The 18,130-nt window shown below is 37.1% G+C and overlaps 1 protein-coding gene across 1 annotated transcript in view; it reads left to right on the top strand.

Annotated features, from left to right (window-relative positions):
* PCDH15 (protocadherin related 15) overlaps positions 1-18,130 on the top strand; it is a 403,619-nt gene that overhangs the window by 245,443 nt on the left and 140,046 nt on the right. The window contains exons 18-19 of the mRNA XM_070946499.1: positions 456-584; positions 17,250-17,555. Coding sequence (XP_070802600.1) covers positions 456-584; positions 17,250-17,555 — 435 coding nt within the window. The remainder of the gene's footprint in view (positions 1-455; positions 585-17,249; positions 17,556-18,130) is intronic.

Genomic DNA, 18,130 nt, shown 5'->3' with positions numbered 1-18,130 from the left:
CAACAGTTATTCAGTAAGTTTTGCCCCATTTTACAAATTTTCTTGGCACAGTTGTTAAGTGAATCTCTACCGTTGTTAAATTAGTAACATGGTTGTTAAGTGAATCTGGCTTCCCCCCCCCCTTGACTTTGATTGTCAGAAGGTCACAAAAGGTGATCACTTGACTCTGGGACATGGCAACCGTCATAAATATGAGCCAATGGCCAGGCATCTGAATTTTGATCCCGTGACCACGGGGATGCTACAATGGCCGTAAGTGTGGGAAATGGTCATAAGTCACTTTTTTCCGTGCCTTTGTAACTTTGAACGGTCGCTAAACGAATAGTCAAGGACTACCTGTACTTGTCAGAGTATAACATTTAACTTTATCAGCAAGATAAAACTATATAGATCATCACTTTATTTATTTATTTATTTATTTATTTATTTATTTATTTATTTATGTTTTTATATAGACCTCAACTGCTACGGTGAATGTGGTTGTAACAGATGTAAACGATAATGGGCCAGTCTTTGATCCCTTTCTTCCAAAAAATTTTACAGTACAAGAAGAAGAAACCAATGCATTTGTGGGTCAAGTGAGGGTAAGAAACTCATAGTATTGTACTATTGATGGTACTAATTGCTTGAAATATTTTCGGTTGTTAAATGGGTAGGATCATTGTCTCGTTTTATTTTACTTTATTTTCTCCGAACCTCAAAGTAAACGCACAAATAGATCCCATTCATCTCAGCCTCCCCAACTGCCTTCCAACAAAACTGGACGACAAAAACTATTGGAAAAGAAGGCTTAGTAGAGAAGTCCTTGGAGTAAACTATATGTATAGTTTATGTTAGCTAGCATTCAGCTGTTAATTTTGCCTTTTACTGCTGTTGGGAGAAATCATTCCACGTCTCTTTGTAAACAGTTTTCATTATGCATGGTTGATCGTGGTGATATTATAAGATAGTGGCTGACTTTCTATTCTGTACAAATGTATTGCTCTTCGTTGATCAAGATTTTGTAGAGGCACTCCATCAATCATAGCTGAATAACATTGTTCTCTTCCACCTTAAAATTCCACGCAGAGGCACCATATCTGGTGAAGGGTGGAAAAGGTAAACGTAAGGGTGAATGCAAATTTTGTAAAGAGATTAGCTGCACACCTTGGAGCTTGTTTTGTTTTCTCTGCCCTGCCAACCCCAGGATTTGCAAGTGAAATTAACATGCAATTACCAGTAGTTTACATTCTATTTCATGTCACTTTTCTGTTGCTGTACTTCAAATTATTGGCACATTCCTCTTTCCACTACTCAGTGCTAAGTAAATGGAGAAAGGAGTGTTGTTGTTATTTGTGTATTGCTTTTCTTGAGCCATAAAATGTGCAGCACCACTTTATTGTGAAAAGAAGAAGTCGAGAGGAGGCTGTAGCTTGTCTCTTCATCTTCTTTTACTGCTTTGTTATATTGTAAGAATTGAGCTGGGTTGATATAAGCAGTTGGATGATTGACTGGCTGATTGAGTGATTGATTGATTACCTGAAGTGGAGGCTCCAAAGGCCAATTTAAGCTTTTTCTCCCTTCTGGGAAAACAGGTCAAGGTAACCCAACCCAATTTGATCAAGAAAAGGGACACTAAAAACCATGACTCCACAAAACAGGCCAAATAATTGAGGCAGACAAGCATGATGGGACAATAAGATTGGCCTAACTGAAATGGTTAAGTGGCAACCAACTGGCATGTTTTTGGTAAGCAGCCAGATGAAAGTTCAGGACGGTATTACCGTAAGCAGCTCATTGAAGCTATCACAAATAGGAAAAACATTATACAAGGGGTCTCCCCTCACCCATCATCTGCATTTAATGTCCCTGCATTTCTTTTCTTGGTATGTGTCATGAGAGAAGAATGGTAAATGGAACTGAAGAAGCGCAAAACCGAGTTTCATGAAGCAATAATTAAAAAATGAGCATTTAAGGGAACACGTTCTCTGAACTAGGTTAAATTGGATTAATACTGAAGCTGATAATCTCTTGACTTTCCAAGGGACACCCTTATGTTACTTTAGAGTAGCAATCAACATTTTTAATCCATTTTTTGTTCTTTCTATACACTGACAACCTATCAACTCAAACAGCTTTGAGATGCCTCCCGTTTCTCTGCTTATATAATGGAACAGAATTTGTCAGCTTTCCAACATATTCAATATTGTTTTAACCTTTAAATGCTTTGAAGTGCTGCAGTCGGGTTTGTAATAAACATTTGTTTTGTTTTCATTTTGTATTTAAAGGATAAATTAAATTTCAGCAGAAATTTCTTTAGCAGACAATTTTCTTGAGTCACATAGTGTAGATGTACATATATTGAGCCATACTTTATTGCATTTAAGCAGCATTATGCAGAGTACACACACAAAAAATAGCAAGCCAGAGAATATGAAAGAATGAGATAGGAAGAACAATAGCTAAAACTATTTACACCAAACCTTTCGCACAATTATTCCTTGCCCTTTTATTCTTGCAAAACACCCTGACTTCCATCACATCCAAATACAAATTTATGCATTGCTTTTTTTTTCTTTAATTTTCTTGCTTCTTCTTTTCTGTGGATCTGATTCATTCCCTTCTGTTTATTTATTTATTTATTTATTGGTTCAATTTATATGCCACCCTTCTCCGGAGACTCAGGGCGGCTTACAATGAGTTAAGCAATAGCCTTCATACTTTTTTGTATATACCTGCTTAGTAGGGCTTCCCCCCCCCAAGCAGTATTCTTTTTTATACAAAGTCAGCTTATTGCCCCCACAATCCGGGTCCTCATTTTACCTACCTCGAAAGGATGGAAGGCTGAGTCAACCTTGAGGCTGGTGAGATTTGAACTCGCAGTAATTGCAGGCAGCTAAATGGCCAAAATATCTAAACATACTTTTTTTTTTTCATTCTGGATATCGCTATTGTATCCAGTCAAGTATTGTTCAACGTTTGTTCATTCTTCATCTTTTTTTATTACATGCAAACATGTTTCTTTGTAATCTGTTCCAATTGCATTCAAGTGATTTGCGATTTAGGTTGACATATCCAACTCTCTCTTTTCTGTAATAAAGCTTTTTAAAAAAATCCTTGTACATGCTATTTTCACTCCTTTTGGCATTCATTCCTCAAAATACTGTAATGGGTATTATCTTCTCCCTTTCTATGAACATTTTCACATCTTAAAATTTCTCCATCCATTCTCCCTTCTTTAATAAACAAGGCAGAAAAATTAATCTACTTACTCTAGGTTTTTTTTAAATTTATGTACACTTGCACTCATTCAGTGTGTTTTCCCTTTCATTTTCCTTAGTTTTTATTATATTAATTTTCAGATCCATACTTCTCACGAGACCATATAATCTATGTAACATTTGCTACAAATCATTTGATTCTCAGCCAAGAAACATGGCATCATCTGTTTATAAAAAATACCCATATATTCACATCCCCAGCCAACACATCTAACACATCAGCACAAATATATATGTCCCCAGCCAACACATCTAACACACCAGCATGAGCATTCATTATACATTTACCCATAAATATATTAAACAACCAAAGGAACATCACATATCCTTTTCTCATTCCCTATTCTATAAGCATTCCATTTATTCTCACTTCCACATTAGAACATAGAATATAGAATAACAAGAGTTGGAAGGGACCTTGAAAGTCAGCTAGTCTAATCCCTGCTTGATCAGGAGACTGAATCATTTCAAACAAATTTTTGTCCAATCTCTTCTTAAAAGCCTCCAGTGTTGAAGCACCCATAATTTCTGAAAGGAAACCGTTCCACTAATTAATTGTTCTCATTGTTAGGAAGTTTCTCCTTAGTTCTGAGTTGCTTTTCTCTCTGATTACTTTCCATCCATTTTTTTTCTTGTCTTGCCTTCAGATGCTTTGGAAAATAGTTTGTCCTTCTTTTCTTTGTGGTAGCCCTTAGATATTGGAACACTGCTATCATGTCTCTCCTAGTCCTCTTTTTTTTTTTCACAAGACTCGACATAACCAATTCCTGTAACTGTTCTTCATATATTTTAGCCTCCAGCACCCTAATCATCTTTGTTGCTCTTCTCTGCACTATTTCCAGAATCTCAACATCTTTTTTATAATTGTAGTGACCAAAACTGGATGCAGTATTCCAAGTGTGGCCATACTAAGGCTTTGTAAAGCAGTATTACTAATAATAATCTTATCACATTCAAAAGTGTACCATGCAAAAGTTCATTATTAAAACTATTCACTTTACCATACACTTTCTCTAAATCAACCATCATGTGATAAACTCTTTGATTCAGTGACTTGCTGAAAAACAAAAATGTGGTAGTTTGGCATCATACTTTGAATTTTTTATCCAGATGTTGCATTGTTGTAGTCCTTCTGGGACTTTACTTCATCTTAAAATGACTTAATGAAGAACTAAAATTGTCTTTATTGGCCTTATCTGAAATCTCCCAATATTCAAATACCCTGTTTCTTCAAACTAAGTTTCATATGTTAATGTTTTCCTATCCCCTTCTCAGGGTAGGATTTTTGTTTATATGACAATTCAGTCCATGGCTACTTAATTGGTCTTCAGTTGCCATGGTTTAGGAGACACTAATCACAGTTAAATTGTTTTATTTAACAGCAACCAATAATAAAATCCCTCTAATAGGAAATAGAAACTGACTAATAAAAAATCAATTAAAGGCTAATTCAGCATTCATGTCACGCTTGCAATGAAGACAACTGGCAAGGAAGAAACATTTAATTAAAGATGCAGTTGTCCTTAAAAGCCTCCGTGGAGTCTCAGGAAAATGTTTTATTGTCAAACAAAAAGCCCTACCACAAATCTGAGTTACAAAACAACAAATGATAACACCATGAACACCAGATTGCAATATGGATTTCTGGATGAAGTTATGAGAGAGAGGGAGAGAGAAGCTAGTTTTGTAGTGATGCTAGTATATACAATTCAAAATCAAGTTGACTCTTCAGCAATATCTCTAACCTTATTTCAGCATTGGAATATTTATTCAAAAGAATTTTTCCTCCCAGAAGTGTTTGTATTTGGGTAGGTGTGCTTTTGGCAAAATGCTGAATGTATCCTTCCGTTTAAAATAGGGGAACCCTTATTCTACTTCACTTTTTTTTTTCCAGTCAAAACAAAAGAATATTCACTTATTTCCCTTTAGAAATGCCAAACTCCATCAATATAGTTTGTATATACTAAGACCTGGTGAAAAAAAAATAATGCTAATAACTCGTGAGATGAAAGCATTTACAGCTGAATGCTTGTAATCATTGACATCCTTTGAATGCAAAACAAATAAAAAGGGCTAAAACTGGAAAGGACAAATCTCAAAGTGAATGTATTTCAGATTTTTTTTAAAAAAAAAATAAACACCTAATGGTTATTGATGTTATAAGAAGTTCCTCAATTAATTTTATCATTGGGATCGCCCTCATGCCCTGTTTGTTAGATCTGGAAGCCATCTTTTTACTTTGGTGCCTTCAGGCTTCAGGCCTGCCACAAATTCTACTGTGGGAAAATGGGAGGTGGGATTGTATAGAGTGAAGAGGATATGTAGTCAAAATAAAATTCTTTTTAGAAAGTCAAGGCCGTTGTGCCCTGCAGCTGTGCTGAGAAGAATGAGGAGGTATCTTCTGTTCCAGAGGGTACCTGATTGGCTGTATGATGGACAGATGGGCAAGATCTTGAACTTTCTTTTGGGTGTGGAAAACCCAGAAGCTCTCAGATTCGGGTTTTCCCAGATATTCCAATATGACATCTCTAATAAATTTAGCTTTGAGGAACTTCAAGCCTTGGAGTTTGATTTCGTTGGGGGTGTTACTTGGAACCTGACACTGTTAAGTTTTTCAATGCCCTTTCTTTTCTGTGAAGCAGAACAACCTGAGAGATCAAATGCATTTTAACAATAAGCTAATACTTGAAGATGTAGTTCTGGTGCTGTCTCTAGACTTGTAAATCTGGGGAAAGCAGGAGAGACACCACTAATTTTCATGCAAGAAAGAGTTTGGACTATGGAAGATTGACAAGATCCAGTTACACTTCTATCCTCATGCACTTTTAAGAAGATCTGAGCAACACCCAAAGCTCGATAGCATCCCGATTGGTAAACTAGGCCTCAAGACAGTGATTTGTCCAAAGCTAATCAGGAAATTAACAACGGATTTTAGTTGCTTTCCAAAAGAAGCTACACTCAGCACTGTAGCCAGCGTGTTAATGAAACCGACACTGAGGTTGAGACATACCAAACCATTTTGATTTAATTAGTTAATATTTCATGCCCAGAATATGAAAATATTATGATCCTATAATTATACCTAAAATTTCATGAAAGGTTTGCTGAACAGCTATAAAGTAGCACATTTTCAGGGTAGCTTTTCTGTCTCAGGAAGCCAAAATGGATGGTATGTTAACAGAGAAGTGAATCTATGAATCACAAAACTGTTGAGTTTAGAATACAAATTATTTTGTTGCAGTGCACAGATCTTTTCCTGTAAAACCATGTGATATTTTAAAGGAAACCAATGTAATAGGTACACAGGTTGTGTACTGAAGAGAGAGGGAGACAGTGGTTTTAGGAAGAGATGGCTGTTTGGAGCTAATAGGAGTCAGATTTTACCATCAGTGTCAAGAATACAGAATGAAAATCCTTTGATAGACACAAGGAATCTGGAAACAGAATGCTGAGGCAAAACTGGAAGTTTCTTTCCCCCCTCCCCCAATTTAATCCACCCTTATTGTCCAATATCCACCCTTATTGTCCAATAATTCAATATTGTTCCCTCACCTCCTCCCCACACACACAATTGTGTCTTAGTTCCTGTTCTAAAATCCTGCCCTACCAATTATTTCTAGATTCCCAAGAGAAAGATCATTCCTACATTCATGAAACCTCTTGCTTGAGAACAAGGCATCTTCAAATCTACACCCTTGATATCTTAAATGGAGAGGCCATCATGAGAATTAGCCATTTCTGGTTGCCTGGTTTGAATGCTGCTACTCAAATCTCATGCTATCTTAAATGTAAATATTTTAAAACTGTTTTATCTGGTTTTGATAGAAGTCTTAATTTGATTCCAGATTTTCCCTTTTCTGCCTTGATTTTGATGCTATTCCCCTGATTTTGATGGCATATACCAAGAACAGAATTGTTATCACAAATATATTTTAAAAAGTAATGCAAGAAAATGTCTTAATGTATAGGCCAATATGTTTATGGCTTATATTTCTTTAGAGACATTTTTTTTCTTTATAGGAGCTTTTGAGGGTACATTATTTCAAATGTTAAGTGTTTTGTCCCATGACACCGGTCTATAAGGGCAACCTGGTCTACCCAAATATGGGACGGAGCATACTGCTTCTGCTTAATCTCTCCCCTGGTATAGCCAACAAAGTGAGGAGAGCCCATGGTTTTGAGATTAATACTTCTACCTAGTATGTAAGTATTTCGGGTTCAAATCCCAGAAGGGTTTGGCTAGCTGACGAGAGCTAAATAGCTTGAAATAGATCTATACTAGTTTCCCTTTATTTCTTTGTCGGTAAATATAAATTCAACACAAAAGTATTTCAAATGTTGTTGCTTTCTTGTTGCACAAATACATAATCACCCCATAGCTCCTTCTGTTCCTTTCTTCTATATACATTGTTTAATTCACTTCCATAATCTTTTTTTTTTTTAATCCTATCATCCGGGAAGAGTTTAGCCCATCTGAAATTGTATAAATGTGTGCACTGAAGGTGACCTCCCTATTTAATTCCATCATTCTATGATCACCTCTGGAGAAAAAGCCCTTAATTCTGACCAGGAAATCAAACTCACTTAGGGATTAGTAGAAAAACTGATATTGACACTGTGCAAATACAATAAAACAGCAGTGTAGTGAATAATATACGGCACACTCCAATTTGAAATATTGACCAAACAAATTCAGTTTATAGGAAAATTACAATCTATTCTCTAATATTATATGAAACTAAACTGTTACCTCCTAGGCAGAGATCGTCTTGTTCCTTACTTATTTTTCTTAATGTCACAGTAGGAGTCCTTGCACAAAGCAGGAAAGATAATAGATTATGTTGGAATTAAGCTTCTGCATTATTCATAATTGCAGAGTTTGAATATTTTCTGTTTTGGCAAAGCCATCTTATTACAATATTTCCTGGGCTAATGCACAGAATGTACATCTGCCTAGATGTCTTTACTATGAATATTTTCCTCTTTTAGGGATGGAATGACAGATTAAATATTTGGCAAACATAGAAATAGCAAATGAGTTAACTACTCCTATTTACATGTGTAAAACACCTAATTATAGCCAATATATCATCTTAAGAATGGCACTCTGTCTTAGATATTGATAAAGGAACATGGAAACCATCCCAAATAGATGAAGCACAATTTAAATCCTATTAAAATGGTGATACTTAAAACCATCACAAAATTCTTGTTCATCATTCATTTCACCTGCCACATTCCTACCATGGACTTGAAATAGGTCAAATGTTCATTGGATCTTTTCGACAATAGTGACATACATTTAGAAACATTCTATGATGGGAGGTTGGAATAAGAAATGGAAGTTCAGAGCATTTATCCCATTTTGCTGGTTTCTCTATTCAACTTTCCTGGCAAAACTGTTCATGCTAATCTATGCAGATAACTATTATCCTGTGGTCCTGAATTAGCTATATAAATGGAAAATACATGCTTATTATACATACAATATTCATCTACTTGTCTGGCATTTTCACTAGGGTTATGTGTGGTGAGACTATAAAGAAGAACAGTATGGAAGTCCATGTCCCACCATCTGTATCATTTCATTTCACATTGAGAAGCAACTTCAGACACTGGTGACATATCTTCTTTTTCACTAGGGCAAAGGTAGAATTTTAAAAGTCATCTTTTGTTCCCAGCTGTGAGCTTATAGAGATACCACGACATATTTGAAATTCAATACCTCTTACTTAAATAGTGTGCCAAGTTAGCATAGCATCAAAACAGATGATCCTAAAAATGAAAAAAAGCAGCTTGAAAATTAACTAAAGGTGCTAGGCTACTTGAGCAAATCAATAAATAAAATTAAGTACATAAGGAAGAACTGGGACAATTGCTCTTACAAATTTTAACCTCACTATTTCTATGCTTGCATTTGTATGCTTATGTCTGCCTCCATCCAATAAGAGTTGTATCAATGCCTTTCTTTTGGATACCTTAATTATAGATGATAACTTTTTTGGGGGGGAAAGCTGTCTGGCCAGCTCATCTGCTTATTTTATTCCTTTTTCATGTTGCATGGAAGATTAACCTACAGAAATAAGAAGAGAACATTCTGATGGTTAAGAAAGCCCAACATCTGTTATACAGATGTTTTAAAAAATCTTTGCATAAAATATTTTGTTAAAGTTATTTTTTTTACTCTTGAAACGTATTTGCTACTTTATTCTGCTAGCTGGAAGCTCTTATTAAATGTTTAATTTACCATCACTAATAGCTAAACAAATTCTACATTGTTGAGGGAAAAAAATACTGTTAGAAACAAATGCTGATCAAAAAGAACTATGACTTAAATGTCTGGTTCCTGGTCTGTTGTTATTGATACAGGTATTTCTTCAATGAATGGGCATAAATTAAAAGGAATTAGCTATCCTGGTATAGGGCTTGTGCTGCTTTTTCTGGTATCTGTCAGTGGTGGGTTGCCCCCAGTTCGGACCAGTTCGCAAGAACCGGTAGTAAAACTGGCAGGAGGCGCCGCCCACTGCCCCGGATGTCATTATCAGAGATCTGTGCATGCGTGAGTGAAGCAATCACACATGCATGATCCCGTTGTGAACCGGTAGTAAAGGTAAGTAGAACCTACCCCTGGTGTCTGTGTGTATGTCTGTGTGTCTATATGTACACACACATACACACCTTTAGGTACAGATGCCAACTGAGTGATTGAGCAAGTTTGATGGGTTTAGCATTTTTAACGAAATAAAGTACAGAAATGGAAACAGTGTCTTCTATAAACACATTTACCTGTGATATAGATACAACTGAAATTACTTCTTTACAGATGATTGTAAGCAACTTTGGTGGCATTAGTTGCTCACTCCTGTTGTATCTCCTGTTCTTTGTATATTTTGAAGTGAAATACACAGACATATTTCATTTTACAGTACTTAGCTCTGATACAGAAAGTTTAAAAGGAAGAGTTCAAACTGATTTTTAAATTCCAACCCATGAAAACAAGATTTGCTCTGGAATTCATGCAGTCTTTGATTAAGTTAAAAAGTGCACAACAATGTATATGTATTTCAAATTTTCGTTGCGCCACTATGAACTGTGACAAGATATGATAGTGTTAAATCCAAACTCAGCTTCTACAATCTGTCTTCCTGGAACCTGGTTTTTAATTCTCAGATCATCTCTCGTGATCCTTACTGAACTTACGTTTTTCAACTGTGATGCTCAGAATCAAACACAACAGTTACATAACCACAAATTAACTAGTTTTGAGGTATGCATGTGCTCTCATTTCTGTGATAACTGAGGAACAGCATATAAACATGCAATTTAATTTGGCAGTAACATTTCAGATGGCAATTAATCTTTTAAAAATTTATTCTTGTCTAATGGGTATTATAATCCAGCTACCAGCTGTTCAGTTGCTTTTGTGTACAAAAGTATCTGTGAACACACATTGTTTTTGCTTATATACATCTGTCATGTATTAAACCAGTAAAAAGATAGTGTGCTGGTATTATCTCAACTGAAATCCTCGTAATACAGTATGCCCAGTTCTCCACCATCAAGGTCTTACCTCTTTTTGAACAAGATTTTAAAACAATCTTATTTTAATTATGTAAATAACTCCTTTTTTACAATCCCGTAATCCTTTAATTCAGGGTAGAGTTGAGGTGACTGAATGGAGCTGAACGTTTACTGGCTGGATGCCCTTCCTGATGCCAAATGGGGTTTGCAGCATTTTCTCTTTGTGACCTAGGAGAGAAACATCTGCCGCTACCTAGGATTGAACTCTAAACCTTTGGAGTGGGAGGCAAAAGTCTTCACCGCTAGGCCACCATGCCGCTTTTCCCAGTATAACCAGTCTTGGCAAATGTGAACTAAAATACTAGCTTGAATGAGTACAAAAGTTTTATTTATTGGTTCAGTCAAGTTTTCCAGCTTTTCAAAGGTGAAGGTTAGATAATTCTGAAATATATCCTTATCTCCATGTTTTGGAGTTCACCTCTTATTTAGACATGCTGCTGGATATCAGTCATGTCTAACAACTGATGCCATGGAAGATCTACAGCAAGCTTTCCTAAACTGAAGCCTTTCATCATACCCATGCATCATTTGCTTTGGCTGTATTTGTGTTTCTATAGGCCAAGGAAAGCAGTGATACATTTTTCAGCCTGATTTGATTTTTTTTGATTCGCTGATTGGCGAAGCAGTTGCCAAGGAAGTCGAGGTATATAGTCATCCCTATTAAGAAATTGTTTGTAAAGATTATTATTATTATTAATTAAATTTCTATACCGCCCTTCTCCAAAAAGGACTCAGGGCGGTGCACAGCCAAAGTAAAAACAGAGCATACAAAATTTAAAAACAGTATTAGAATAATTAAATATTTTGGCCGTAAATTAAAACAACCCAATTTAAAATCAATTTAAAATTAAACTCAAGCCAGCCCAGCTAGTTGAAATAAATAGGTTTTCAGGGCCTGACGAAAAATCCGGAGGTCTGTTATTGTACGTAACTCTGGGGGAAGGTTGTTCCAGAGGGTGGGTGCCGTCACAGAGAAGGCTCTCCCCCTGGGGGTCGCCAGCCGACATTGTCTGGCGGACGGCACCCTGAGGAGGCCCACTCTGTGCGAGCGTACTGGCCGGTGGGAGGCTATTGGTGGCAGAAGGCGGTCTCGTAAGTACCCCGGCCCTAGGCCATGGAGCGCTTTAAAGGTGGTCACCAACACCTTGAAGTGCACCCGGAAGACCACCGGGAGCCAGTGCAGCTCGCGCAGGAGAGGTGTCACATGGGAGCGCCTCGTCGCCCCCATAATCCCCTGCGCGGCCGCGTTCTGGACCAGCTGGAGCCTCCAGGTGCACCCCAGGGGGAGCCCCATGTAGAGAGCATTGCAGTAGTCCAGGCGGGAAGTGACTAGTGCCTGAGTGACTGTGCGTAGAGAGTCCCAATCTAGAAAGGGACGCAACTGGCGTATCAGGCGAACCTGATAAAAAGCCCCCCCTGGCCACGCCCGTCAAATGGTCTTCTAAAGACAGCCAGGAAGATGCCCAAGTTACGAGCCCTCTCCGTGGGGGCGAGTGATTCGCCCCCAATAGCCAGCGATGGCGTCAGCTGGCTATATCGGGACGCTGGAAGCCACAGCCACTCGGTCTTGGAGGGGTTGAGTCGGAGCCTGTTTGTCCCCATCCAGGTCCGCACGGCCTCCAGGCACTGGGACATCACTTCAAGGGCATCGTTGGGGTGGCCTGGGGTGGAGATGTATTAACAGCGAAGTAAAAATAACGGTGAAACTGTTAACATCTATTGTATTGATGAAGTGCAGAAAGGAGACAACTGTATGATTTTTATTAACTGTTTTAATTAAGTTTTAATTGATTTCCATGAGGATAAATGGTTTTATTATCTGTTCACACTGAGCACCGTGGCAGGATATTAAATGCCTTTGAAAACTTCCTGACAGCAATATGGATAATTAGGGACTTTCTATTGCTTATCTTTTGAAATCATCAGGAAGCTCTTTTATAAGTATATGCAGGTAGAATTGTCTTATAGAAGCCTGCCCTTCATAAGAGCTACTGGGTAATTGAAAGTGTCTTAATTTAAGTAAGGGGGAGAGGAGAATGGAAGGGAAGGAAGGAGAAGGAAAGGAAAGGGAAATAAGGGAAAGGGGAGGGGAGGAAAGGAGAGGGCGGGGAGGGGGGAAGAGATGGGAGAAGAGAGAGAGGAAGAGAAGAGAAGAGAAGAGAAGAGGAAGAGGAGAGAAAATTTATTTATTTAGCATAAGGTGATGCTACATTAGCTAAATGCTATCGCTATTGCTATCAGTCCGTGACTGATATCAAGAATAGTTTTAGTTTGCAACAGTTCATTTAGTGTTCGAAGTTACAACGGCACTGAAAAAAGTGATTTGCGATCCTTTTTCACAAAATTTGGATACTCGGCAACTTGTTCATATTTATGACTATTGTCGTGTTCCCATGGTCATGTAAATCACCTTTTCTGACCTTCTGACAAGCGAAGTCAATGAGGAAGCCAGAGACACTGAACACTAAAGAGCTGCCAAATTAACAGCTGCAATGGTTCACTTAACAACCGTGACAAGAAAGGTCGTAAAACAGGGCAAAACTCAGTTAACAAATCTCTCACTTTGCAATATAAATTTTGGGCTCAATTGTGGTCGTACGTCTAGGACTACCTGTACTTGGACAAATTTCTCTGATCTCTGCCACTGAGGATTTTAATCAGAGGTAGAAAAATAGTATTTATAGCTCATCTTTAACTAACTGGGTAAGTGTGGATAAGCCTAATTTGTCTTCAGTGGGCTACAGTGATAGATTTGCTGCATCAAATGGTCAGCTACCAGAATTATCAGAAAAGATAAATCCGTTCTTTGTATTAAATATGTTTGAAGAAATACATATCCAGTCTGAGAAACAAACATGAAGCTCCAAAAGCATTTGTGCAGTATGAAATTCACTAATATTTAAGCATTTCATCATTAACAATTTATAACACCTTTGCAGTCGTAGCTGTCATAATAGATCACTAATGAAGACAGGTTTTAAATCACCATGGGTGATATAAATTGCAAATGTAGAAAGCTGTACCAGCTGATGAAAAAATGGACATGAAAAAATGGACCGACCATACTGTGCTGAACTCTATCCATATTTCCATCCTACTACAAAAGATATTCACTGATGTTACTATTAAAGGAACGTTCTTGTAGTGTTTCAAGATAAAAGAAAGGGGATACAGTTCAATGACCAAGTGTCCATTTGGCATGCCTAGACTTTAATCCTTGGATACTGTAGAGAGAGCAGTGAAAGACACTAGTCTAAAAGCTGGAAAACTTCAATTCAGAGTAGATAGTGTGATGCTGGATGAACCAAAGACCTGACTTATACAAGTCAACTTTATATGTTCTTTTCACATGGAATTTTTTTTCCCTTACATGTCATGTGGAGTTGGCAAAAAGATTCTTAATATTACAGTACTGTGATTTTTATCATAGCGTATGACACTTAGTCATGCAGCACACATTGAAAAAAAAGTAATATAGTGTTGCAGTACTGGACTATTGTGCCTGTGATCGTGATCTACTTTTTCATCCCTCTCTTTGCATTATATCCAAACTTCTTTTGAGTTCTAATATATTTTTTTTTTAAACCCACCCTAATTGCTTCCTAACCATAGAGAATTCTCTTGCAGGTCTCATTAATATAGCAAGGATGGATTTTAGCCGTGTACAATTGACAGAATAGCTATTTTGGAATGTTTAGAAATTCAGGAAAAAATACACTTTTTTAAAAAAAGTAAAATTGGTGTTAGACATTTTCCTATCTTCTATTTTTGCTTGGACATTTTGTTTTAATCCTAGACAAAATTAATCTTTTGTTGTCTTAATTCTTTTGTCGATACTGACAGATATTATTTTTCCTAGAAAAGAAGTATAGCCAATAATTTAGCCTATTGTGTTTTCTCAATTCATAGCTTGATTTTGCTTGGCTGAGATCCAAAAGTTCCCTATCTGGACTTGGAAAGAGACTGAGTTAAGGCTCAGAGTCTCAAATTTCATTCATTCATTCATTCATTCATTCATTCAGTGCATGGCATATCATACATGTACTAACAATATAGATTAACATTTCACCTAGATTAGTAAAACACAATAAAATATATTTTTTTAAAAAAGATCTATGTTCTAATACCAATGTCTAACCATTGAAGCGCAGCATCGTTTATATTTTTTTAAAAAAAATCAGATACTGCACCAGTATGTGCCCTCAGCTATACATGGCAATGAAAACAAAATGAATCTCACAATGGAAGCTTTTCTGACATGGTCGTATAGACCAATTGTTTTGATCGTCTCTATTATATACAAGAGAGCCTTTACCTTAGTAAAAGTTAAAATGTTTTACCTCTAGTGTTTAAACCTTTAGGATGTTGAAAGGGATGTGACTGTTGAAAAAGTTGTGCGTTCTTGCATTATGCTTTTGATGCATTTTTACTCCATCTGGCACTACAAAATAATAAGCCCTTCATGGTACATGATCAGGTTTTTAAGGGATTGTGGAGTTGTTTCTTCCTGTCCTATGTGTTCCAACAGAGTGACCACGGTACCATAAAACGAGACCTAAGAGATGCATCTTTTCAATTGTGAAAAGAGAATAATCTATGGCCCAAAATTCTACTGATCCCAACACTGCGAGCCTTCAAGAAGGCTCTGAAGCCTGCAAGTTCCAGAAAGAGTTGTGCCCTTGATGATAGATGGACTTATCCTAGTTGAATATATATGATTATGACCCAATTATGTGATTTGTTTCATTTCTGAGGTTTTTGTTGGTGATGTTCTTAAGATATTGTGATTTTTTAAAACTATACTGTAGTTCTATGCTACCTAGAGTTTCAATCTGGCAGGTTGGGTGACAATAAACCAATGAATCTCTTTCTAAGCTGGTCTTTAGAGGATGTGTGGTATTTTCTAATAGGGCATCATTCCATCGCTTCATCCATGAACATAGTCAAATTCTGTTCAGTTGTAGTTGCCATCAGGAGGTATTGGATTAGAACTTGACAATATAGTTGTTAATTTTTTAGTCTTTTCTGTACTTGATTTGTTTTCCTCTTTTTTAAAAAATATGTTGTTACTTGACCTTCCTTATTTGGTGCTTGCCTGTAAATAAAGCCACATTAATAATAATGATACATTATATTCTGGGAAACACATGGATCACCTGATCACTGGCTTTGATTTTTTTAGGGTTTTTTATTAGGCAGCAAACACTTCACCCTAAAGAGATAAAAATAAATAAAAAAGATTTGGATAATTTCCAGAAGTATCTAATATTCAATTATTTCCCTTAATTAATTCATTTTTTAACTAAGAGCAAGGAATTAATCCTTTCTTACAAAAAAAAAGGGGAGAAAATAGCTAGAGATTTAAAACAACATTTTAAAAGCTGTCTTGAAAAGGAAAGCTAGCTAATTGATAATCTGTGGTTTGGAATATAATTTGCCTATGCTTGTTGGATGTCCATCCTTATAATTAAATGGTCACTATCAGACATTAAAGAAGCTTTCATTGGTTTACAGAAAGTTTTCTGATGTTAGAAACTACTTTCAGCCACATATTGTCAGGTGTGAAAGACCAGGTCCACACATGCAAATCCAATTAAACTCAGGTATTGCTAAACAGCCTATGCCAGGGGTGCCAAACTCATGTCGTTATGGCAGTATCATGTGACATATTGGGACTTCTTTCCCATTCGCTAAACCGGGCATGGGCATGGCCAGCGTGTGACGCATCTGGCCTGCAGGCCCAGAGTTTGACAGCCCTCGCCTATGCTATCTTCTTAATTAATTTGCTTTGCGCAGGTCGCCCTCAGGAAGTGAGGGGATCCGAATGTCAACTTGCAAAGCTTTCAAGTTGCCATGAGCAGGAGGGAGGGAGAACTGATAGAGCTGATTGATTTCCCTAACTGAAGTGCATTCCATACATTCTTCCTGACCGCAATCAGAAGGAGGGTGTTGAATTTCACAGCCAGCCAAAGTGGTTAATTGGAGAATGTGATTTATGACATGGCCAGAGACAAGGGGACAGACAGGGTCATAGGGGAACGTAAATCTATGTGGGATTAGTTCTAACTGCATCCGAATATTGCCGAAATGGTGCTCCTAATAAATGACTGTATTTCTTTTGAAGTTCAGTTCATGGCTTATGAATTAATTAGGGCATCTTTCGGAAACTTCACATAGTTAGCACCTTCCTGGAGTTAGATAAGGGCCCATAGATTTCAAGGGAGGTTGGACTTAGTCCTCTTGTGGCTACGTGGGGATTCTAGAATGATCCCTCTTTTAACTCCACCCCCAGGTTCTGGCACTCCTTCTTTTACACATAAATCTTTTAGGCAAGTGATCCTGATGTATGCATAATGGATTATTATAATTTTTTCAACTTTAATATGTATGGTTTTTCTTATATTTTAGGCTACTGACCCAGATGCTGGAGTAAATGGCCAAGTCCATTATAGTTTAGCAAACTTTAATAACGTTTTTCGCATAACATCCAATGGTAGTATTTACACTTCAGTGAAACTAAACAGAGAAAAAAAAGATTATTATGAACTCATTGCTGAAGCCACAGATGGAGCCGTGGATGCACGTCGTACAACATTAACTCTGGGAATCAGAGTCCTGGATATTGATGACAACAGTCCTGTGTTCACAAACGCCTCCTATACTGTTACAATTCCTGAAAGCTTGGCCCCAGGCACAGTATTCCTTCGTTTAGAGGTAAAGGAGGCATGAGTTTCAAAAGATGTTTATTGCTAAGAAAATACGCCATAAAGTATGCATGTATATTTGTGTTCATTGAATCAGACTTGACTTTTGGTAATTGCATGGACAGATCCATCCAGTTTTCTTTGCAACATTTTCAGAAGTGGTTTGCCCTTGTTTGCTTCCTAGAACAGACAAAGAGTAATTGGTCCAAAGTCACCTGCCTCATTTCCGTGCCTAAGGCAGAATTAAAACTTAGTGTCTTCTAGTCCAGCACTTTTAATCACTAAAGCAAACAGCCTCTTCATGTAACTTTCCCATATACTGTATATAAAAAGAATCATTCAATTGCAAAAAAAAAAAAAGAATAAGTAATATCATTATCACGTGTTTCCCGACTATATATGAGATTTGTAATCTGTAGAACAATACAGAATAACACAGTTGGAAGGGACTTGGGAGGTCTTCTAGTTGTCAAGAGGCTGTCAAGCTTCTTCTTAAAAGCCTCCAGTGTTGGAGCACCTACACCTTCTGAAGGCAGGCTGTTCCATTGGTTGATTGTTAAAAAAAAAATCTCCTTAGTTCTAAGT

Source organism: Pituophis catenifer, unplaced genomic scaffold (assembly GCF_029215685.1).
Source record: "Pituophis catenifer annectens isolate HBS135680 unplaced genomic scaffold, rPitCat1.0.hap2 SCAF_6, whole genome shotgun sequence".
Classification (NCBI taxonomy): domain Eukaryota; kingdom Metazoa; phylum Chordata; class Lepidosauria; order Squamata; family Colubridae; genus Pituophis; species Pituophis catenifer.
Note: the sequence above shows the minus strand (reverse complement) of the source record. Positions and strands in the feature narration are given on the sequence as shown.